We start from the raw sequence: 25,377 nt of genomic DNA, 5'->3' as shown, positions 1-25,377 counted from the left end.
AAGCTCTGCTTCCCTTTGAATCTCTGTCAAAACACAAGTGACAGTAGCTGACTCCCTTGTAAGCTTAGAACAAATAGTCCTTGCTTTTCTGATTTGGTTGGTCTTTGTTATTTCCCCGACACTAAGGTATAGCCTCAAAACACGCTGTCCAGAGCCAGAATTTCCAGACTCTGTCATGTAATTCAAAATGTGAACAATACATAACACGAAATCTTATGTATTCGCCTCCTATCCTGCATTACTAATCAAGTTCAAGGATAAGCTTTTTTAAGGTGAAACAAATGGCAATAGCAAACAAATGACTGAAAGCCTTTAACATAAAAACAATTTAAAAAATCTATTTGACTTACAGCTTATTAACAATAATTTGCTGACTATGCACTTAACTCTAAAAGATTCTGTTTCGAGCATTTCTCTCTTTGCGTCACTAAGTTTACTATTACAGATAAAAATATAAAAAGTAGTATGTCTCTCTATAAAAGTGGCTTTTGACTCCCCTGATAAAATCTATAATCTGCAAACACTAAGATTTGGACATGATAGTTATACAACCGAATTTACAAAAATTACTGCAAGTGGCTGAGACCTCTAAGAGTTGAGGATTAAAAGGAATAGAAGTTAATGCCACATAATACAGGAATATCACAATGGGATACATTTGGTAATTAGATTTATTTATTTATTTTTTTAAATAGTAAGTACAACCTTATATCAGCAGAATTTCACAGTAGGCTTTTCAAGTATTTGATTTTTGGTTTATGATAATTATGTGTAAACCACTGCTTTGAGTGCTGTTTTCAACAATATGCAAAAATCACACTTGATTTAAGAACATTCATTTAATAATTTAAATTCTTCAGAAAAACATAAAAAATGAATTATCATTCTATTGTAAACATGATCAATATAAATCTTAAGCTACAAAAAAAAGATCACAATCCCAAAAAGCAGCACAAATCCCACCTCCTTCAGAGGCAAATGGATACCAAAATTAATAAAAGATATTAACAGAATTGACCTGTCAATTACAATAAGGTAAAGAGGAAACTGTTTTTAATAAGGGTGATCCCTGGAAGGTTACAGCTCTGAAAGGTAATGAGGTGCCTTAAAATTTTCACTTGAAAATTCTGCAAAGGCTCATTAATGGTCCATTCAATTATGAAGAGTTGATCTTCTCAGGAAGCGACTTCTACTAGCAGTTCTGGAATGCTAGTTACGACCTGCGTCTGGAGGGTGCTGTATTAAAGGTGCACAAGAAAAATATGTTATTAAAACTGCAGGCAACAACTTCACTTCTTCCAAGGACTCTTTTCTGAATACAACCATTTTTTAAATCTGCACTTCAGCTGACTTCCTTGCACATTTATACAGCCTGTCTATCATAGGAAGAGAAGAGGAAACCTTCAGAATTCACAGTGAGGCCACTCTAAAAAAAGTAACCACCAGGGCGCCTGGGTGGTTCAGTTGGCTGAGTAACTTTTTTTTTTTTAAAGATTTTATTTATTTATTTGTTAGAGAGAGAAAGGGAACACAAGTAGGGGGAGTGGGAGAGGGAGAAGCAGGCTCCTCACCGAGCAGGGAGTCCGACGCGGGACTCGATCCCAGGACCCTGGGACCATGAGCTGAGCCGAAGGCAGACACTTACTTAACCGACTGAGCCACCCAGTCGTCCCAAGTGTCTGACTTTTGATTTCGGCTCAGGTCATGATCTCAGGGTCATAGGATTAAGCCCCAAGTCAGGCTCTGCGCTCGGCAGGGAGTCTGCTTGAGATTCTCTCTCTCCATCTCCCTCTGCCCCTTCCCTCTGCATTCTCTCTCTAATAAATAAATCAATCTTTTAAAAAAATGAAAGAATGACCACCACCCCCAAGATTAAGCCCACAAACACACCAAAATAATTAAACTTACTGCTGCCTTCAAAGCTTGACCTAGATCTTCGAGTAGGTCTTTTTTATCCTCTAAGCCCACAGAGAGTCGAATCAGTGTGTCACTTATTCCAAGGACATCTCGGTCACTCTTAGGTACTGATGCATGGGTCATGATTGCCCTAAAAGAAAGAATGAGCAATTTTTGATAACTATACTGTATCTGTCTCATAAATTGCAATTATTTTCAGTTTTTTTCTTTTCTAAATATCAAATTCTTCATATGCCTATAATTTTTCACAGGCAAAAAAAATAAGGAATTAAGAAAATTACCTTTTCTGATTATTATTGTAAGATCTTTTATCCTTTCTATACCATCAATATACTTAATCCAAACACTGAATGTGCCAATCAAGCACTCCCAGGCAGGAGGGAAAAAGATAGCCTCTAGCTGTGGATTTTAACATCTGCCTGAAGGAAGCTTTGGCCAACAGTCATATACTCCATGACCAACCAGCTGGACTTATAAAAGACCCGTTGGACCAAGAGCCAGCCAGAATTAATTCCCTCCCAATCAATGGATTAATCCAGAATGGCACCTTGTGAGGCAGATCAGGGAAAGACAACCCAGGAACAACACCAGGGGCAACCAGTGAGCATTAGGAATTCCAGCACATAACCCATGAATGTAGAGGCCTGGAAGGATTTTCAAAATTAGCTAGCAACTCATCATCATTAACATGATAGAAAGGTAAAGCACCTACTGTGGGTCAGGCACTACAGTAAGAACTGGGAAACCAAGAAAAACGAGGTATTTGTCTCGGCCCTACATGATGAAGCAGAAGCCGAAGTCTATGACAATTCACAGAACAGAATAGTCTACAGTACATGCCAAACAAGAATGGACAGCAAGGACTGCCAGAGTTGAGAGGAGGCAGAAAACTGTGCGGGCTGAGGCTGAGGCACCATGGAGGAGAGGCTTATAGTCTCACTGAGCCCTACATACATACGCTGCTACCAACACTCATCCTTTCTGGGCACACTACCCTCAAATCAATGCCTAAGTTGCTCTGTCCTATCTCACTTCAGATCCATGGAGAGAAAATCTCAGATGTGGTCAACATTCTTTTATCACGCTACTGAAGTGGTATATGCCAACATCCTCCTTAAAATGTTCTGCCTTGGGTACCCTATGACCCAGCAACTGCACTCCTGGGTATTTACCCCAAAGACACAGATGTAGTGAAAAGAAGGGCCATATGCACCCCAATGTTCATAGCAGCAATGTCCACAATAGCCAAACTGTGGAAAGAGCTGAGATGCCCTTCAACAGATGAATGGATAAAGAAGATGTGGTCCATATATACAATGGAATATTACTCAGCCATCAGAAAAGACGAATACCCAACTTTTACATCAACATGGATGGGACTGGAGGAGATTATGTTAAGTGAAATAAGTCAAGCAGAGAAAGTCAATTATCATATGGTTTCACTTATTTGTGGAACATAAGGAATAGCATGGAGGACATTAGGAGAAGGAAGGGAAAACTGAAAGAGGGGAATTGAAGGGAGAGAAGAACTATGAGAGACTATGGACTCTGAGAAACAAACAGGGTTTTAGAGGGGAGGGGGGGAGGGGGGATGGGTTAGCCCAGTGATGGGTATTAAGGCGGGCACGTACTGCATGGAGCACTGGGTGTTATTCAAAAACAATGGATCGTGGATCACCACATCAAAAACTAATGATGTATTGTATGGTGACTAACATAACATAATTAAAAAAAAAAAAATGTTCTGCCTTGGGTGCCTGGGTGGCTCAGTCAGTTGGGTGTCTGCCTTCAGCTCAGGTCATGGTTCTGGAGTCCCGGGATGGAGCCCCACATTGGGCTCCCTGCTTCTCCCTCCCTCTCTGACCCTCACCCTGCTCGAGTCTGCTTCTTCCTCTGCTCCTTACCCCACCTGTGCTCTCTCTCAAATAAATAAATAAAATCTTTTAAAAATATATAAAATAAAATAAAAAATGTTCTGCCTTCTCAGGCTTTTAATTCCTCAAAAGAGAGTATACATATAAAAATAGGAATTTAGGCCTGTGAGATCAATAGACCTGTATGTGAATCAGCCCCTTCACACACTTGCTGTGTGGGCTGGTAGAAGTTACCTGTCCTCACAATCAATTTCTTTATCTAAAATCATAACAATAGCTATCACTTATTATAGGCCTACCATGAGGCAGGTACTCTACTAGGTCATTTGTGTGCATTAATTCATTTTCTTTTAAATGAATAGAAGTTGGATATAAGTCCTATCCCAAAAGTTTATCACAGTCATTAATGGAAGGAACATATATAAAGCATTTGCAAGTACCTGGAGTGTATTGGATGCCTAATAAAACATAATAATTCCTAATAATAATTAACATTTATTGGGCCCTTAGTATGAATCAAGGCACTGGCTTAGGGATATTTTTCCCCCATGTTCTCATAACAACCCTAAGAGCTAAGCACAGTGTTATCCACATTTTACAACTGAGGAAACAGACTGAGAGAACATAAGTAACTTTTCTGAGGTTGCGGAGTTAATATGCGTCCTCAGGGTGGAAGACCAATCCAGCGCACATTGGCTCTGCTCCCTCCCTCCCCTATTGCAATTCTGTACTCGTTGCAGTGGTTGGGAGTCACAGAATGAGGCAAGAACAGACAAGCCCTGACCTAAATTCACTCGTCCACTGGCAGGCACTGGGATGATGGCCTAGCTGGCTGGTACATCTGAGGGCCAAGCAACTTTAAACCAAATCCCTGAAGAAATCAGGAGGTGTCGATTCTTAAGAGAGCCTTAAAGTAATACACATTTTATGACTATGAAAAATAACCCAATTTCATATGCTGAGTGTGCCGTCTTGTGCATCCAGACTTAGTAGCAGGCATCTTCTTGAAAGACACAAAAACCTATTTGTGTTATCTTAATTATTTGAGTATTCTTTGGGTATCATACATTTTTTTTCTTTAACTTTATGTGAAACTGCCTGACTCTTCCAAGAAGCTGCAAATTACCATGGAGAGGACGGCAAATGTGTCTAAATTGTGGTAATCCCTGACACCCCTTAACATAGTGCCTCCAGAACAGTTATTCCAGAAATGTGTATGAAAATTAAAATACAGCAACATGCTGGGTGCATTTAGTACTCTTGAAAGTTATTAGGTAATGATGTTCATCACCAGTGCAATATTTACAATACATGAGCAGAGTAACATCCGATAAAATCAGGCTACAGCTCTGGAATGCTTGGTGGGACAGGTAATCAATAAATGATCATTGTTATTTTAATTACTAATCCCATTTTATGGATGAAAAAACTGAAGCTCGGAGCCGAGTAACTGGTGGAGTAGGTTTCAAATCCAGATCCGGGCTGCTTTTGCCTCCTCTCATTGTTTCTATGCAAAGCCTCAAGAGTGAAGTTGCTAACAGATTCCTATGTGACATCTGAGTAATCAGCAAAACTTTCTGAATCTTTATTTCCTTATCTATAAAATAAGCTATTGGATCCCTGATCTCAGGCTGCATGTTCTAACATCCTCTGGTACTTTGATACAATTAGATGAACTGATTGGATCAGGAATACCAAGGTAGATTTTGGGTTTATCTTGCAGATAACATGAAGCCATTCAAGGTTTATCCAGAGAACAGAAAATAAATGGATTCGGTGGCATCTCTGACTGTCAAGGGCATGGAAGTATTTCATCCATTTCTAAGAAGCCTTGAAATCAGCCCATCTCATAAAAGCCTCCAACCCCCGCTTCCAGGGCAGAGTGGGATAGAACAACTAGCCCCGCGTCAAAGGTCAGAAATCCTAAACTACAACTCTGCTGGAATCGCCTTCAGGCAGAACGGAAGGAAGCAAAATTGGGGAGGACATATACAGCTGAGATTTTTATCAGGGTCCCCATTCTACTGGGTCCATTCTGATTAAATAGCTCGATGCTATTCTTATTGTCAAATGTCTTGAATTACTCCTGATGTTACCAAAGTTAAAACACTGAGAAAAACGGAAATATACTCACGGAAGCTCAGCAAGACTTTCGTATCCTCCCAAGCTCTCAGCCAGAGTAAATAACTACGGCAAAGAAAACATTCATTTAGATCTTTCACTAACGTAAAAATACAAAACTAAATGTTTTTAACAAAATGGCCCTGGACACAGGGTGAGAAATGGTGGTGATTATGAAAAAAAAGTACAATTTGGGCAAGAAGCCCAAGGAAAAATGAAAATAAAATCCGTAACACTGATGGCACAGATTAGACATACGAGGTGCCAACTTTTAAAACATTACAAGTTGAGGAAGGTGAATCTCTCCTACCTTCCTGATTTGGCCCTCTACTTAAGTGATACTTCACTAACACGAGCCCTAAAGCCCCAGCATTATTACGTTGGAGACCTAGCTCTGTGGTTACCCTTTAAATAAAAATCTCTAAAGTCTACCAAGTTATACACACTTGTTAAAATTAATCACTTACTAAATTAATACATACTTACTTGTTAAAATCTATCACTTACTAAATTAATACATCCATTTAACTCCCTCCTGGAGTAGGAAAAAAAAAACCTGTTTTTGTTATTTAGTGTTACAGTGTCATAATTTTACAAATATTTTAAAATTACTCTTACAACGGTATTTAATTAAACATACACTATCTTTCTGCTTTTAGTACAACTTTTAGATGCCAGTGGACGCTGACTAATTTGGCAGCAGCCTATGCATTAGACCTCAGTATTTAGAACTCAGCCTGTTGCATAAGCTCTGAAAGCCCAGTGTATGGAGTTACAGAGGCCTCTCTCCCAGGGGCCCTGAGAGCCTCCTGGCAGCGTGAAACATCAGACAAAGGCCTCCCTTCCTTCACCCCAGGCAGATGCAGCCTGGGAGGCACAGGTCTGGAAAGCCACTCCTAGGCTGGATTTCAGGGAAGCCTTTGTGCCGTGCACTAGCCACACATTACTTGGAAGTTTCACATAACATTTCATTTGGAAAAGGGGTTCGATTTTCAGTAAATCTAAAACCAGTGCATCGGGACATTCCGTCTCTCTCAAACTGATGGCCGTGTCCGGAGAGTTCAGTAAACAAACATATTCAGATGTCTGCTACTGCACCAAAGTCGTTTTCCAACCCAAAGCATTTCATGAGAAAGAGGTCTGTGGGTGTGACCTGCAGTCCAAAGACGTGAATCTGAGTTGGGTGGAAAGGAGAGATCATGAACTGCTGGAATCTGCCTTGACGATTTAAAAAACCTCGTTTGAGGGCGCCTGGGTGGCTCAGTTGGTTAAGCAACTGCCTTCGGCTCAGGTCATGATTCTGGAGTCCCGGGATCGAGTTCCGCATCGGGCTCCCTGCTCGGCGGGGAGTCTGCTTCTCTCTCTGACCCTCCCCCCCTCTCATGCTCTCTCTATCTCATTCTCTCTCTCAAATAAATAAATAAAAAATCTTTAAAAAAAAAACCACCTCGTTTGAAAGTTTACCTTGAGGTTCTTGAGAAACGTCTGAGCATGCTGAAGAGTGCCCTTAATATAGAAGGTGATCATCCCTGGGCAACCTGTGCATTGACGCTTCGCCAGCTCATGCTGAGGATGAGAGGGCAGCCCTGTGATCATGAGGCACAATAAAAGTCTTATTTTAGAGTCAAACATGTAATTTCAGAATGAAAAAATTCACTGTTTGCCTAAAGCAAACTGCAAATAAGCCTAATAATGATGAGCTTTACACCATGTCCACATCTGACGATGTGTTCTGGCCTCTAGCTTCATTCTGACCTATCTCTTCTACCCTCTCCATGCTCGAGCTACATCAACTTTCCTTACACTAGCAGTACGGTACTTTTTTTCATCTCAGGACCTGTGTACAAGCTGTCCCTTTAACGCAGAACATCCTCCCCGCTGACTGCCCAGCCCCTCTATTAATTAGGTCATTCTGTAATTTCTTGTTTAACATCTGTCTTATCCATCAGACTTGCTCCATGTGGAGAAATCCATTTCTTTTGTTTTTGTTTTTTTTTTAAAGATTTTATTTATTTATTTGACAGAGAGAGAGGCAGGGAGAGAGGGAATACAAGCAAGGGGAGCAGCAGAGGGAGAAGCAGGCCTCCCACGGAGCAGGGAGCCCGATGCGGGGCTCGATCCCAGGACCCTGGGACCATGACCTGAGCTGAAGGCAGACGCTTAACGACTGAGCCACCCAGGCGCCACCTCCATTTCTTTTGTTAATAATTGGATCCCAGGTTCTAGTTCAAAGCTTGCTCCATCGTGAGCAATTAATAAACATTTGTTGAATGAATTGGAATGCCTGTCCATGCCCTTCTAACAAATGCTTCCCATTCAAGGCACAGGCTGAAACTCTTCTCCCTCCCTCCATTCAAAATACATACCAGTCAACAGCTCTTTACCTAGGGGACATATAGGGCATTTAATCTCATATGTAGTTCTGTCTTGGCTTATCTAAATTCCCTGAGGACAGGAATCAAGCTTAATTCTCCTGTCCACCAAGACCATGTGGCTAAAACCTCAAAGGGTTCAAAGTAACTATTTACTTAAGACCACACCACAATTTAAAAGACTGGCAAAATAAATTCAAAGAGTAATATATAAGTCTGCTAACTCCACATGAGTTGGCAGAGGTGAAAAAATTTGGAAAGGAAGTAAGACAGCTTCAGGGGAATTTTGCTGCGTAAGTAGTAAGTCTCAATTTGATGAGTATCCAGGCCCAACCTAAAGCAGATAAAAGAGCTAATGAAGAATGGCAGACTGAAAAGACTATAAGCAAATCAACTGGAAAGTACAATGTTGCACTCCTGGAACAGGTAAATACAAGCCCTCAAGCTAAAGACCATGACAGGAACATCTAATGCGTAAAATCAATTTCCTAACATCAAAGCAACCACTAGATCAGAGGCAACATAAGGACACAGACCATTGTCTATCTTCGCTACCAAACCCCCCACAGAGCCTGACATACAGCAGTGTCCAATAATATATAAACAACGTAAAAATACATGAAAGCAGCTACCTTACAACAGGTGTCATACACAGATACTTAGGATAACCCATAAAATCCTAGTGTAAGCATATGTTCTTAGAAATCATATCAACATTGGGGCACCTGGGTGCATCAGTCGGTTGAGCGTCTGACTCCTGATTTCGGCTCAGGTCATGATCTCAGGGTTGTGAGAGAGAGCTCTGCATTGGCTCTGGGCTCGGCGAGGAGTCTGCTGGATATTCTCTCTCCCCTCTCCCTTTGCCCCTCCCCCCAACTTGCACACGCTGTCTCTCAAATAAAGAAGTAAATCTTTAAAAAAGAAAAAGAAAGAAAGAAAAGAAAAGAAATCATATCAACATACCAGGATAAATAACCTTTTCTACCCAAGGATTAGATTCCAGAAACTGGGCAACTGCCATTCCATTTTCGAAATGCTTCTCCATTCGGACCTGTAGAGTCTTCAGACCTCGATTGCAGAGGTAACAGTCAACAGGGGATGGAACTGCTCCAAGAGCTGCAAAATGAACATATGCTGGGTTAGTATGAAAGGGGGGGAGAGACCCAGAAGATTCTCTCACTCTCTTTTTCATTATAGTGACTCTGAGAAATGAGCTACAGAGGCCAATGTTTGAGTTTTAGGGGAGAAATTAATATATCAAATCAGAAGCATAAGAATGAAGCTAAAGTATGCTCAAAGAATGGGCTTTAAAATGAGAGGGGAAATGAAGATCCTGCAAACTAAATATGAACACAATATGAACATTTCAAACATGAACATAAATAGTCCTTTCTATGATTTCCATTCAATGACATACTGCACATAGTTGAACCTCGTATTTCTTTGAACATGTAGAAAAAACAGCATTCAGCTCCTATTGTTACTGAAAGTTCTACCAACATTCTATTTAGCTTTTGTCTAAAGCAGCCTAGGAGTTACTATGCCTCCAAGGTGTGTACCTCACCTCAACGTTTTATAAATAAAAGGAATTTTTCAAGCAGTAAGGTTTGGTTTTCCTCCTTGGTGCCTCTTTTTTTTTTTTTTTTTTACTTTAATGCTATTTCCTTTATTTATTTTTTTACTTATTTTATTTTATTTTTTTAAAGATTTTATTTATTTATTTGACAGAGAGAGAGACAGCAAGAGAGGGAACACAAGCAAGGGGAGTGGGAGAGGGAGAAGCAGGCCTCCTGCCGAGCAGGGAGCCCAATGAGGGGCTCAATCCCAGGACCCTGAGATCATGACCCGAAGACAGTCCCTTAACTGACTGAGCCACCCAGGCGTCCCTTCCTTTATTTATTTAATACTTATTTATTTTATTCCTAATTATGTTTGTATCTTATCTGTCAAATCACAATGGTTAAACTAAGCACCTTCAAATAAATCCTTACCCATACTTGAGATAACTAAACTATCTAAACAGGAAATGGTGTTTAGACATCTGTTGAAAAATATAAGTTTATATATTAAGTGCTAGTTAAAGTTAACCACCATTCCAGACATAAAAGGTGGAGTATAAGAAAGCCATCATTCCAAATGTTTTATTTAAAGAAAAAAAATCTAGTCAGTCTGAAAACTAAAAATTCACTTGGGCTTTACCCAATTATGGTCAAAATCAACATGGATTTGAAAAATAACAAAATTCATCCCTTGAGTCATGTTGTAAAGCCCTGTTATGTCCCAACTATATTTTTATACCCTAATATTTCTACTTCCTTTAAAAACCAGAATCTTTCTCCTCCATTCCTCATTTCTTCCTAATTTAGTAGAATGCTATTACTTCACAGCATTTAGTGGAACTACAAATATCAAATGTAGTCCCTCTGAGAGAATAAGGGGAATTCTTGGACTTTTTAATACTTACAGTTTTGTAAGAAACGGAGCCTATTATGGAGGCTCTCAGAATTAAGAGACACTAAGCCCATTACGACATCACTGTGGCCTAAAACAAAATAAAAACTTTTAGGTTAAAAACAATGTATGTTTATTCTTCATTCTAAAATTTCTACAATGTAACTTTCACTTGAAAAAAACTCTCTGGGAAAAAGCCCTATAAAATAAGTTTAAATAAACTGTATTCAATTTGATAGTACCAAATATATACACCTATACCTATAACAATGAAATAAAAATCATATAAAAATCAAATGTTTCTTTTTAAGCTGTCAGTAGAATAAAACTATAACCTTTTTTGGTAAATTTTAATCCTGTTCATAAGTCATGAGCATAGTTTTGTCTGCTATAAATGAAATCCCATATTTAACCAAAGTATAAATTTTTTACTTTCTACATGAGTCACAGAGAAAACCTGAATAATAGAAGAAAAAGGATCAAAATATCAAACCCTGTGGTATTTTCATCTATCCATGGAAAGGAACACTCAAAGTGTAGACTATGTATGTCTTACCATTCATATATTTCGTTGCTGAATACATACAAATATCAGCTCCCAGAGCCAAAGGCCGCTGTAAGGAACAAAAGATTTTCATTTTAAATGGTAATTCACTTGAAAATATGCTTCATTACATGCCTATTTGCTATTATAAATTTCATTCCTTTTCTAACTTTTCAAAAATACACGCATCTTAAAATTTTCCAGGATTTCTCATGGTATCTTTCCCCTCCCCCCGCCCAAATAAAAATGCAAAGCACTGGACCCAGTATTCAGTCCAAAAGCACAAATTTTCTGGAAATAGCAGGTAAAATCTGGTCAACAGGTCTCCTGAACTTGTTTCTTTAGAGGATTTGCTGGCTGGTCCTAAGTGTACTTACTAAATTTTACAATGCAGAGATGCTGGCATTTTATGACTCAGTAAACACATAAAGTAGTAGACATAAATATTTAGCAATTATTATGTCAAGTGAGTATATAACATGCTTAGATTTTTGATCATTAAAACCTGATAATGTATGCTGTGATTATTCGCTTGATGTGCCATCATCTTGACTCTTAATTACTCTTTTTTTTTTCATAATTACTCTTTTATTATACTAGTTTTGCCAAGTGTAAAGTCACTTAGAAAGAAATTTCTTTGGATTGTTTTCCCTCACCCAATTTTCCTGCAAATCAATCCTTTAGTCTTAAAACGTCTTTGTTTATAGTGAGAATTAAAGTTATAATCAACTATTCACTAAAAAATATATTACCAACATCTTTCTATTTACATTTTCTTTTTTTTTTAAAGTAAGCTCTGTACCCACCACAGGGCTTGAAATCACAGTCCTGAGATCAAGAGTCACATGCTCTACTGACCCCCCCCCAGCCAGAAGCCTATTTACATTTTCTTTAAAAGAAAGTATGTGTGTGTGTGTGTGTGTGTGTGTCTTTTAACCTCACCAGTTGTTTCGTCTTTGGAAGGGGTTAGTATAAGGGGCTATAGGACTTTTCATTTGGGGTGTTTCAAAAATAGGATGTTTTAAGTCAGGTATTACTCAAAGGACTCTCTACATAGGTGTCTGCGCATCTCCAAAGTGATGGAGTCAAACTAGATGATGTCTCTTCCAATGCTAACATTCTGTAAACTCTGTGGTCAAAAGAAAAGGAAAAATGAAAACAAATAACTAACATCTGTTGATATCATTATGTGCTGAGAACCATGTTAAATTCTTTACATATCCCAGGGAAGCGCTATACAAAATATTTTACCTAACTCAATAAAATCAGTACTTTTAAGATTCTCATTGTACAGATGAAGAAGAGGGACGAGGAAAAACAAAACAGTGGTGCCTGAGTGGCTCAGTCGGTTAAGCATCTGACTCTTGATTTCGGCTCAGGTCATGATCGCAGGGTGGTGAGATCGAGCTCCATGTCAGGCTCTGCACTGGGCATGGAGCCTGCTTAAGATTCTCTCCCTCTCCCTCTGTCCCCCCTCCCCCATCTTGCAAGAAAGAAAGAAAAGAAAGAAAGAAAAGAAGGAAGGAAGGAAGGAAAGAAGGAAGGAAGGAAGGAAGGAAAGAAAGAAAGAAGAAAGGAAGGAAGGAAGAAAGAAAGAAAGAAAGGAAGGAAGGAAGGAAAGAAAGAAAGAAAGAAGAAAGAAGAAAGAAAGAAAGAGAAAAGGAAGGAAGGAAGGAAAGAAAGAAAGAAAAGAAGGAAGGAAGAAAGGAAGGAAAGAAAGAAAGAAAAGAAGGAAGGAAGGAAGGAAGGAAGGAAGGAAGGAAGAAAGAAAGAAAGAAAGAAAGAAAGAAAGAAAGAAAGAAAGAAAGAAAGAAAGAGAAAGAAAAGAAAATCGAAACATCATTCAGATTAAAAAGCTGGTAGAAGTAGCACTCACATCTAAATTATGTAAATCGAGAGGTTCTACTCTCAAACTCTGAAACTTTACGATGGTATGTCCATTTTGCCTTTTGTGACATATTTTATAGAAGATCCAGAAGACAAAAGGCAGGGAAGAAAGAGAATGTATCCAGTTTTCCTGAGGGTAAAATAATGAGAGGACCTTTTCAGAAGATCTACTGTATAGAACTAATACATGTGGCCACTTAGGGACAACATGGTTCTGATTAACTCAACTGGAATGAATGCAGATTGAAAGGAAGCAAACTGCAGTCCCTGGTATGCGGAAATGTGATGTGGGCTTCAGAAAGGTAGAAAAACTGGACCTATTTTAGTGACAGTAACAGGGGGAAAAAAAAGGGCCAGGCCTGATGAGTAATCTGGGCAGGCCCAAGCTAAAACAATGCATGCAATCTCTTTGGGAATATACAGGACTCACTGTGACTCAGCTAGAGCAACCCTATGCTGTGTTAACTGGCCTTTAGTGCAAGTGGTATATGGGATAAGGAGTTGGGATAATGAACCCAAGAGTGAAAATCACCTGGGACAAACAGATGATGCCAGGAGATTTTCACTTGGAAATAGACTGCTTTAGTGGATGTAAGAAGCAGCCAAAGATATATCATGAGCCAAAGGTAGGTGGCCCATGAAGCTGTCCAAATGCAACGTAGCGAGGAAATGTGTTTGAGGAAAACGAAATAAAACCTGGTAGCGTCTTCTCAATAAAATGGAAGAAGGTGAAGAACAGATTTATACAAACTAAGGCAGCAGCCTGTGCCAATTGCAGGGACCCAAAACAAAAGGGGGGGGAAATATAAACAACTGAGCTATCAACATCTGCCTAATGCAAGAGTAGCAAAAAATGAGCTGGGCTTTCAGGAACTCTGCAGGATAAAGGTAAAGTACAGGAAGTGTAATAAGAAGGATCATAAAGTACAAGCAGGAAGGAAACAGCGAGGAGAAGGTAAGCTCCTAACAAGGAAAGGAAACAGATTGGGCTACTCGGAGGGAAGAGAGAGAGAACATGTGGGGAAAGGGCAGACCGCTAATCAATTATAGAGCAATCCTTAGATGATCTACCAAAAGGAACAAAATAGAAAGAAGCATCTGGAAAAAAGTAAGAGAAAGAAGAAAAGGAATGGAGGATGAATGGGAGGTTTTGAGGTGGGAAGAGATGTATGTAGAGGAGTAGGTAGGAAAAGAGATAGTTTAAAAGGAGCACTATAAAGGACTTGGTACTTATAGCTACAGTGTGAAACAGGGAGTAGAAATACAAACAAGGTAAAGCTATAGAGAGCTGGGCGTAGTCCATGGGGCACTGAGGGACGAGAAACCAGAAAGGAGGAAAGTGGAGAAATAATAAGTATGACATACACTGAGATGTCATGCAGTATAGCTTTTGTTTTCCTTTTATTTGGAAGGTTAGCCAGGTTTAATTATATATTTTAATAATTTAATAGCATATATTAATATATTTTAAAATAAATATATATGTATTAAATATATAACATATATGCATTAAATATATAACATATGTTTTTCAGTCACACCATATATATAAAAAAAACACAACTGATTTATAACCAGCACATAAACATTAAAGTCCCTACTATTTATAAAGCACTGACAGATAAAATCACATAATAAGGCCAGCTCTTCAGAGAGTTTACACATCCTGAGAGAACTTAAAAACTTTAATTAAGACAACATTTAAAACACACAAAGTCCCATAATGGATATGAACCTAGGGTTGGTTGAAAAGATATTAGCTAATGGTAGAAAAGGTCCAATTTTAATTCTTTGTCTAATCAATAACTATGATTAGATTCCATGAGTTTGATAATGATTTTAATGCAAACAAGTCTTTCCTTTCCTAGTTACAGGTATCTGTAGTCTACTAATCATGCCCAAAAAATCATTTTCATTTACCTGGAAATAGGCTGACATAAAAGTGTTATCCACGACCAAAATGATGTCACCATGTTTATGGACAGTATGTGCACAGGCTTCAATGTCAATCATCTTCAAGCTAGGGTTTGTGGGGGTTTCAATCCAAACAAGCTAAAACATTTCAACAGATGATAATAGTTTATAAAAATACATTGCACCAATATGTTTCATATATTGTAACCATCTGGCAGACTACACTGAAGAATGTGGGTGATGAAGTTGCAAGGGTTGAATCTGAATCCTAGCCCCCATTAATTTCTGAGAGGTCATAGTTAAGTAACTTACCCTCCATATTCCTCAAATTTTACATCTGTACAATAGGGTTGATAATATTTCATAGAATTGTTATAAAGATCAAATGAAATAATGTTATGTATAAGAAGAAAAGTGCTCAAGTTAATTATTGTAATTACATTCCATTAAAAAGAGGATGGATTTCAAAGACATAATTCAGTGTCTAGGAATTTTGTTCTCAAAGGTAAATAATATAGAACATTAAGATCATAGCCTAGAATTTTTATTAAAGAGAATTATCCCTACAATGCCAAACATATGCTAAATATTAACTTTAAAAGCACCAGATGCATGAGAAACTATAAAAATAAGTACCCAGAACTTGAAGAGCATGGGTTTTAAAGTGCAGGAGAGAAGTTACACACAACAGAAAACCTGGTCACAGCTCATTTAAGGAGACAGTATCATATCCCAAAACCTAGCACAAATCAGGCACAAAGTAGATGCTTGACAGTGACTGAGAAGACCAAAGAAAAGAAGAAATTTCTGTTTGTTAAACAAGATGCCACTGTACTGAATGACATTACCTATAGTTTTCTTTTTAAAAGGGTTAATGATTCTTTATTAATATATAAATGAGCAAGATATCTAGTTTAATATTCTTCCTACTCTAGACTCTTACAGTAGAAAAGATAAGGTAATTAAAATAATGCAAATTCTACAAGAAATGATTATTTTAAAAATCTGTAAAAAATCATTTCTGGTAAGAATCTATTATTCATATTCATAATAAAAAGTAATTAAAATAAAAATAATAAATACAAAGTTGATTTTGCAGGGACTTAAAAAATCTACTTCATATGATGAGGCAGATATTTCAGGGGGAAAAAAATGTATTAATTCAAGTCAGTAAAGAGCCACTACATAAAGTTCTGTTGACAAGAATTAACATACTCACAATTTGCTTTCCTCCCTTAGAAAGACTCAGACCAGCTATTTTAATAAGTATCTTTTCTCCTAAGCAAGATAAAAAACAAGTTCCTTTGAAAACAAACCTTAATCACTCAAAGCTCACCCCTGTGTTAATCTTCAAAGTAATCATTTGTGTGAGAAAAGGTTTTCATTTTTTAGCATTCCCTGCAACATAATCTTGAGTACAATTCAAACCTTTTAATCATTAGCAAAAAGTTGGAAAAGGCTGACTTATAAAAGACATTGGTCCTTCTTTTACCCATGCAGAATTTAAATGAGGCCCAAGAAAGAGTATCACATATGCCATTCACTCAGGCACAAAACACCTTCCGGTGGCATGCAAGCTTCCCAGGATGGAGGCTAAAGATTGCTTGTGGCCCATTCTCTACTTGTAACTATTATTTTGTTGAAGTATCGCTTAAAATTCTTAAAAAGCCAGTATGCTTAGGGTCTGGGGTCTTGGCAAGCTTCCTTTCCTGCAACCCAATTTCTGTGATAACCTCTGTTAGCAATACCAGTTTGGTAATGCAGTACATAATTGTATGCTTTTGCTAACAAATTTTTTTCAGTTATTATGTGTTGGGTACTGCACTGAGCATTTCATATGCCTTATCTCATCTAATTTACACAACCACCTTTCTATAAAGCAGATGCAATTATCCCCATCTTGCAGATGAAGAAATTGAGACTTTGGTTAAATAATTTGCCCATGATAATACACCAACTATGACACAGAATTAGAACTTGGATCCTGCCGTGGAATTCACGTACCTAACCATTATGCGAGAATATTCTGGAGAAGCCAGACCTATATTAAACTTGTTGATGGTTTCCAATGGCTTCTAATAAAATTTGTTATTCAAATTTAAATTATGTCTTCTAGTAAACAAAATGATAAAAACAAAACAGCACACAGAAAACAGACAAAACTGAAAACTGAGTTACCTTGGTTTCTGGTGTAATGGCTGCCTCTAGCAATTTGGTTTTGGAACAATCAACAAAAGAAATCTTTAATCCAAATTCAGTTGCCACCTGCCTGAAGTACCTGTTTGTACCTGAGGCAGAAAAGAATCAGCAAAATGGAGAGGACACTGTACTGAGAAATGTTCACTCCTCATTGGTTTAAATACTTTAAAAATATAAGGAAGTGTCAATCACCAATAAAAGAACAACTAACAGCAAATGTACTTTGGATATCTTGTATAATAAAGAATATAAGGCTTGGATTTTAAACTGAAAGTTAAAGAGTCAAATAAAACACACTTGATATCCACACTAAATGACATGAAGCAGAAATGTTTCTGAAAACATATAATTTCTACTCTTTAAACAGTAAGTGGCATGCTCCCTGAAACATCAATATATTTTTTAACAATTTCTTCCTAGTACTCAAATTTAAAATAAATGAACCAATGTTCAAAATAAATTTTTAGTCTGATTATACTTTCGCAATAGAAAAAACCTGGTTATTATTCTTTGTACTCTCTCAATCTTTTTGTTATGTGGTTCTAAAGCTTTAATAGATAAATGAAGCAATACAAATTAAACAACTACAGTTTTATGGTGAAAAAGATAAATCATTCAACTTAGAATAATTTCTCTTATAAACACTGTTCTGGATTTGATTTTTACATAGGCAAATTTCAAGGAAAAATTGCTCTTATTGATAGCCCACCAAAAAAAAAAAAAACCCAGAAAAGAAAAAGGAAAAATACTTATGATCAAAGGTATACTGAACTTTTGATGCTGTATAGACTGACCCTAGATAATAGAAGATTGAAAAAGAATGTAAAGAATTGTAAAAATCAATAGCAATTTTCAAGATTTTGTATCTATGTGTGCCATGAGGCTTTTATAATGCACTATAAAAGTAACTAAAGGTGTGTTATTGCTATTCAACAAACTATCATAGGAAACAATGATAAATACAAAGCACTCTGCAAATTTCTAAGAGGGTTAATATGATTACTGAAAGTCTCTTACATACATTTAACTTTTTGTTAATAGGAGATAGATAAAATGATAATATTCTAGAAATCACATTTTAATTATTTGGAAGCATTTGGAATATATATATATATATATACATATATATTTACAAAACTTTTTGCTATTGTTTTGATCACAAAAATCAGTCTTGTTTAAAGGTAAGGGCAACCTGTCTTCTTTACCTTCCTACTCACCACTTTAAATAACTTGCATTTAAACTGTTTAGAATGGAAGTTCTTAAATTTGGATCCATGATGGACTTCAAGGAGTGAAACCCCTTTACCTTAAAATTAAAATGATAAACATTGGGTGTAGTCTTAAGCACACTTTTCCACTTTTGCGGGGAAGGGGTCCATATTTTCAACAGATTTTCCAAAGGTTCCCTAAAACCCCAAGTGTATAAATATGTGGGGGAGATAGAGGGGTGGGTAGAGGCAAGCTCTTTGAGCGTGAACTGGGTTATAGTTCATCTTCACTGCAGGCAAAAATTTTAAGTAACACTAGAACACTCTCTCTTTAAACACTATCTTCTCTGAGTAGAATAGATCTGAAAGTTGATCAGGTCCAACATCCTCATTCCAGCAGTTTAAGTAAAATTATTATTAAACAATCTCTCTTACAAGCAGTTCCAGAGCATAGACCCTAAATGTTTATACTCTTCCTTTACCAAGTCTGGGTCAACACGGAGGTGTCCATCATACCTTTAAAGGATAATAAATGATCAATAATCCTGGTAACATTGTTAATATAATTCAGGACCCACTTTACTGTCTTTAAAATATCAGCTGACACAACATGCATGAGAGAGGCCACCTACCTCCATACACATCATCCATACAAATAATTTGGTCTCCTGCTTTTAAGAGATGGGCAATAGTCACAGTGGCAGCTAAACCTGAAGCAAAGGCCAAACCTAAAATAAAAGCCAAGTTAGGGTAAGCCGAAAAAGTCAAACCTCTGGGTTGAAAAACACCTACAATATTTCCTTGCATTACTTTATGTTCTTCTCTCTGCTCATATAAGGACAGCCGTCACTACAGTCACAAGAAGTCCCCTGATGAAATTACAATTGCCAATTCCCCCTTTCTGTTTCAAAATTAAAATATCTTTAAGAGAAAAAATATACAATTCTGCTTTGGTGGTAACATTTCTCTGAAACACTTCAAAGAAATAATTCTTTACAAAGTTCTGAGATTAAAGGCCAATTGCCAATTAAATTACAGTTTAAAAACGACAAGCTCTAAAAAAAGTTTCAAACCCGAGGAACAGAGCTAAGGTATGATTCACTCATTAACTATAAGGATATCCAATTGAGCAAATATTTTAACAAAACTCAAAATCAGACCTGAGATGTGTCTGGCAAATTTGAAAAATTTTGTTTTTAAAAAATTTTAAGTGTGGAATGTCCTTTAAATAAATATGATCCCAAAATCTCACGTAGGACAAAAATAATGAAAACAATTAAAAAAAAAAAAACAACCTGACATTGTGTACATTAAACACTATAAAAGAAAATATCCTGACAAAATATCAATGCATCACCTTAATGATAAAAATCACCTGTGACTGGTAGAAGGGATAATTCAATTAACTTGAAAAATGTAATTCTTATAAAATCTTTTCAGAGAAGTTTAGGTTAGAATTACAGTTCTCTACTCAGCACATCTGTAGTCCAATGGTGAATTCATATAGAAGGATAAACTTCATTTTTAAAGATTGTATCAATTTACTTTAGAGAGAGAGAGCATGAGAAGGGGGAGGGTCAGAAGGAAAAGCAGATTCCCCCACTGAGCAAGGAGCCTCATGCGGGACTCTATCCCAGGACCCTGGGATCATGACCTGAGTGAAGGCAGACGCTTAATGACTGAGCCACCCAGGTGCCCCGAGAAGGCTAAAATTTAAACCCAGTTAAAAACAACTGTGTTTTCTGGAGCCCATTCTGCCATATGAATACTCAGTCTTTACCCTCCTGCAGGAAATAATGTTCCCTGTACAGTACTGAATTACAGAAGTTTAGTGTTCAGAAAGAACTCCCCTCATCCAAAACAAAAGATAAAACTCCCCAAACCCCCAAAAACCCACATTAACATTTCTAACCCCGGCACTATTGCTATGAGAAAACTCGTAAGACTCATTTTCTCTTCACTATTCTGTCCTCATTCAGTATCATTCATATAAAAAATACAAAGATGATTTAATAGTAATCCACTCCCTTCATGAAAAAAGATTCAAGGAGTTAATCCCTAATCTCTGAGAGCATATTATCAAGGGCACCAGGCAAATGTTTGCTGGTGTTGTTTTTAAGCATTATCAGGCGAATGAACCAGAATATCAGAAAGCTTGTATTCTCAGAGGTAGTGTTATAAAACTCAGTTAATATTTATCTATTTATACTGACACCTTCAGATGAAAAGTGCATTCACATGAATACTAACTGGCAAATTCTGCCATTTTGCTTCTATTTTTACCTAATAATTACACATATGCATATTATGCCATCTATCGGACCTTGGACAAAAAACTCAATGTCTTAGTAAAGTTTTGAACGATCTAATCCTTACTCCTTTCCAATTCTAAATTCTGTGCCTCTATGATTTTGTCTATACATGTAAGAATGGGTTCTACACTTCACAAACTTTGAAATGGAAATCACTTACTGTACTTGGCCCCATCCAGTGCTGCCACTGCTTTTTCCAAGCAATTCCTGGTGGGGTTTCCGGAACGGCTATATTCAAAACCCTGAAGAATAGAAGAGTTTATCCTAAGCGATTTAAGTTTATTTATCAGAGTCCTAACAGAGACACCTCCACAATTAGGGGTTCATCCTACGATGATGATTTTCTATTATTCAGTTAAGACATGTCTTGCCATTAAATAGAAGCTTAACATGTCTGCCTTCCCAGGATCCTGGGATAAGAGTCCCAGGCTCCTTGTTCAGCGGGGAGCCTGCTTCTCCCTCTCCCTCTGCCCCTTGCCCCTGCTCGTGCTCTCTCTTTGCACCTGCTCTCTCTCAAATAAATAACATCTTTAAAATAAATAACTAAATAGGAGCTTAACAATATTGTGGCTGCAGTGGTGTGAAAGGTTCTGAAGTCCACCAAACTGGATTAGAATTCTATAGCTGTCCCTTATGAGCTGTATGCCAAATAGGTAAGTTACTTAACCTTTCCTAAAGTCCATCTCAGTAACTATAAAATGGGAATAAAATACAAAAAACTAATTTGCAAAATTGTTGTGGTGCTAATATTATACAATGTATATAAATTCTCTACATGGTGCCTGGTACATGCTAACTACTACAGAAACAGTTGTTTTTATTATTAGCATTATTATTATGTTCAACTCATCTTTACCCATTCATCTGGGGACATCAGGAAAAGGGAATCACCAGAGCTACAGAGTAAACTTACTTCTAACCTATATTTCATTTCCTAAGAAATAAGTGATACAAGTCCTGTTTAGCATCCTATAGGAAACTATGAACAGATCCTACAAATGCTCAAAGTTCAGATCTTGGCTCTACATAAGTAACAAAAAGCACACAGTAATTCTTGGCAAAGTGGCTATGCACAATTTCTTGAAATTTGCTCTTTTTACCTTTACCATACTAGGAGTATTCATTCATTTTATTTAATACTTATGGGCAGCTTTTAGGAAAGTGAAGCCAAAGATTATAGGGAACGTCAGAACCAGTATTCATTGACTGAAAATGCTATAATTTTCTCTCCATGCCTCATATAGCACATAACAAAACACAACAACCACTTTTTACATTGTTTCTGATTTAGGAGCTCCTAGTATTAGTAATATATATATTACCAAAATATGTATATTTTAAGTTTGGTTGCTTTGTTTCCTTGTTTTTGACAAACTGAGTAGACATATTTTATAGGGTTCCAGGATATCCTCATCCCTCCCTCACCATCACCTCCTTGATGTGACCTGTATTCCCCAGACAGAAAAAAATCTGTTTGGATTCATGTGGCTACTGCCACAGAGACGTACCCATGTCTCCATAATTATTCACTGCAGGCATATTTCAGTGGCAAACTCCCACCCTCTCGCCCATTCAATAGCTTCCCAAATGGAATAGGAGAAATAGATGCTTCTCTTCAGCTCCTCAGATTTTCTTTAGTGGTCTTCACTGAGTTCTTAAAGGTACTAAGAGGTGTCTGGTATTTGTAGATTTTACCACCCCGGTTGGCTCTCTGAAAATATTTAATTACTATTATCTGGTTAAATGGTTAACTTTTATACCAAGAGCTAAAGCTTGGACAGTCACATGTTCACAAAACCCTACACCAGCAACAGACTGCAAGCTTGGAAAACAGATTGTGTACACGTTTTGATTCCAAAATACAGTAGCTAGAAGCATCCTAAACCAGTTGTAAAAATGCCCTTTAGAACTGTACCTCACAGGTTTTTTTGGGGGGTGGGGGGATGGGTTAGCCCGGTGATGGAGCACTGGGTGTTATATGCAAACAATGAATCATGGAACACTACATCAAAAACTAATGATGTAAGGTATGGTGACTAACATAACATAATAAAATAAATTTTTTTTTAATTAAAAAAAATTTTTTTTAATTAAAAAAAAAAACTGTACCTCACAAAACAAAGGGCTATGTTTAAAAGAATTTTCCTAGACTTATATAACAACACACTAAAGAGGTTTTTGAAGTCTAATCAAAGCTTCGGACCTACAAAGTTTATTGAACTGATTTCCTTAAAAGCTCAGCAACTTTGAAATACTCCAAGATCCCATCAGTGTGTTACCAAAAGGGATTAACAAAGACTGCTCTATCAAAAACTTGCAATTATCTAACTCTAGGTCAGTTCCTTTTGTATAAAAAGTATGTAATACCTGTCCTGCCCTCTGACCTGGTTGTTGTGAGGATCAAATGGAAAAAGTGTAAATGTGAACACTGTGAAATACCAAACTACTAAGCAATTATAATGTACCATAAAGCTTAATATATATATCAACAATTTATGTGGTAGGTACTGGTGAACCCCATTTACTCAGGATTAACCCGAGGCTGGGATAGGTTAAGCAACTTGCACAAGGTCACCCAGATCAGAGGAGGTGGTGTCAGAATTCAAACCTAGCCCCTCTGACTAGGTGATTTGTGCTCTTAATCACTAAGCCACACTGCTTAAATGATGCAATGGGTTAGATTATTACTAGTATTACTGGAATATAGCAGAGTGTAGCCTAATGCCTAAGAGTAGGGTTCTAGAGCAGGGTTAGAATCCCAGCTACACTATTTACTAGCCATGTGGCCTTAGGCTAGTTACTTAATATTCCTAATCTGTTTTTTTTTTTTTTCGTAAGAAAAATGAGAACCTAGTCCAGACTAGGGTTGTTGTGAGGATCCCAGACCATACTTGTAATACATCTGACATACTACCTGTAAGTCTGTATCTAGCCCATAGCAAGTAAATTACTTTTAGTAACAATACAGCCACTGGGCATGATCTTGATTCTAGGTGAGTTATCAGACCCTGAGGGTTTGTGGGTTTTTTTTCAGGTGACTCTCTACATGTCTTTATAATTTTTGCTGCTAAAGGTAATTCAACAGTTATGACCCTCAGTTTTGAACTGCAAATTTGCCAAAATTACATGAATTTCAGTTCAAATCTATATGGCAAGTTGGACAAACTGTTCCTTCCAGTCCTGCTTATCAAAAGAAATGTGATCACTGGACCAGCGAATACAAAGATTTAGTACAAGGAAGATTACGGGTATAGTAAACATCCATTCGGGTGCCTTCCTGATGTATAAAGCATTTTATAAATTACCTGCATGGCTTTTTATATATAAGACATCTCTTACCCGCCCAACCCAGCCCCACCCCCCACCTACCCAGCCAGCCCCAGCTCACCGAGTGCTGGCCGGGAGCCTCTTGCTTGAACGTGGTGGACAGTGAGATGGGGGGCACTACAGCCTGGGAGGTCCATTGCTCCGGTTCCTGGCCCACATGGATGGCCTGCGTGGCGAAATGCTGGAAGCGAGGCTGGAAACCATACGGGGAGGCGTCTTTTTCCTGCATGCTGAGCTGCGAAGGAGGGAAAGAGCAACAAGAGCAAGGAAGATAAAACCAGAAAACTGGTGCGACAGGGCTTGAGACACAAGAAACAGGAGAACCGGAGCTAAAGACAAGGCGGGCTGATGACGGGGAGAGGACAAAAGCCTGACTCCGGGACTCAGTGGCTCAGACTTTAGTAGCCGGCGGTGTGGTGTGCGTTCACCGCAGGCGGAACCAGCGAGACCCAATGAGCGAAGGCCCCGACGCGACCCCCGTTCCTCATTGGCCGGAAGCGGAGGCGTTGCCTGGAGCGTCGCTGGGACCGCCCTTCCCGGAGCCGAAAGTGGAGCGGAGCGGGAGTCTGTGTGTCCACCTGGTGTTGTTCCCTACCGGCGAAATTCCTGAGTCGGGGCCTGGGGGAGGCTGCCATGCTGGCTCCAGTGAGCCACCCGGGCGTCTGTGTGACCTCAGGCCGGAGGTTCGCCCGAGACATGGAGAAAGGCGGGCTTGGTGTTGAAACCGAGTAACCTTGTAAACAGGCCACACAGATAGCCTCCTCTTACTGTCCCCAGTGTCCCTGACCCCTACCCCCGACCCCTTTTGTCCTGAGGGCGGTGCTGACCGACGCAAGCAACGAAGTGGAGATTCGTACGAAAACCGAGGCACAACCTGCCAAATTTGCAGCTTGGATTCTCATTAACTGCGGCGGCCTGCCCTTTAAGGTACACTGAACTCTGTAATGACCCAGTACTTGCGATAATTGAAACCTGAGTGAGGGTCATATTTTTCTTAAGTAATGGCGAAGCAACTGTAGTGAAGATCTCTAATCAGAATTCTGGCAGCTTAAGAGCCATTCAAATTCGAGCTTTCGAGCATCATTATCTTCTTTTTGAAGTACCCGGAGAAGCTCTCCCTGATGAAAAAGATTGTATGGCTTAGCCCCCCCCCCCCAGAAAACAACAACAACAACAACAACAACAACAACACCTTATTGGAGTCTCAAATCCTTACACAAAATGCCTTCGTTGTTGCACAATTGACAGCAA

General features: G+C 38.2%; 1 protein-coding gene across 1 annotated transcript; it reads right to left on the bottom strand.

Moving 5' to 3' along the window:
• Window positions 1-638: 638 nt before the first annotated feature.
• Window positions 639-24,777, bottom strand: CTH (cystathionine gamma-lyase). The gene is made up of 13 exons (XM_021678112.2): window positions 24,722-24,777; window positions 24,188-24,361; window positions 20,960-21,041; window positions 19,120-19,215; window positions 17,259-17,368; window positions 15,087-15,218; window positions 11,292-11,349; window positions 10,749-10,826; window positions 9,248-9,400; window positions 7,377-7,498; window positions 5,926-5,978; window positions 1,909-2,047; window positions 639-1,236 (listed from the first exon to the last, which is right to left on the bottom strand). The coding sequence occupies exons 2-13, from the start codon at window positions 24,353-24,355 to the stop codon at window positions 1,210-1,212; spliced, it is 1,218 nt and encodes a 405-aa protein (XP_021533787.1). The 5' UTR covers window positions 24,356-24,361; window positions 24,722-24,777; the 3' UTR covers window positions 639-1,209.
• Window positions 24,778-25,377: the final 600 nt, after the last annotated feature.

The sequence above is a fragment of the Neomonachus schauinslandi genome, chromosome 4 (genome assembly GCF_002201575.2).
Source record: "Neomonachus schauinslandi chromosome 4, ASM220157v2, whole genome shotgun sequence".
Taxonomy (NCBI): Eukaryota; Metazoa; Chordata; class Mammalia; order Carnivora; family Phocidae; genus Neomonachus; species Neomonachus schauinslandi.
Note: the sequence above shows the minus strand (reverse complement) of the source record. Positions and strands in the feature narration are given on the sequence as shown.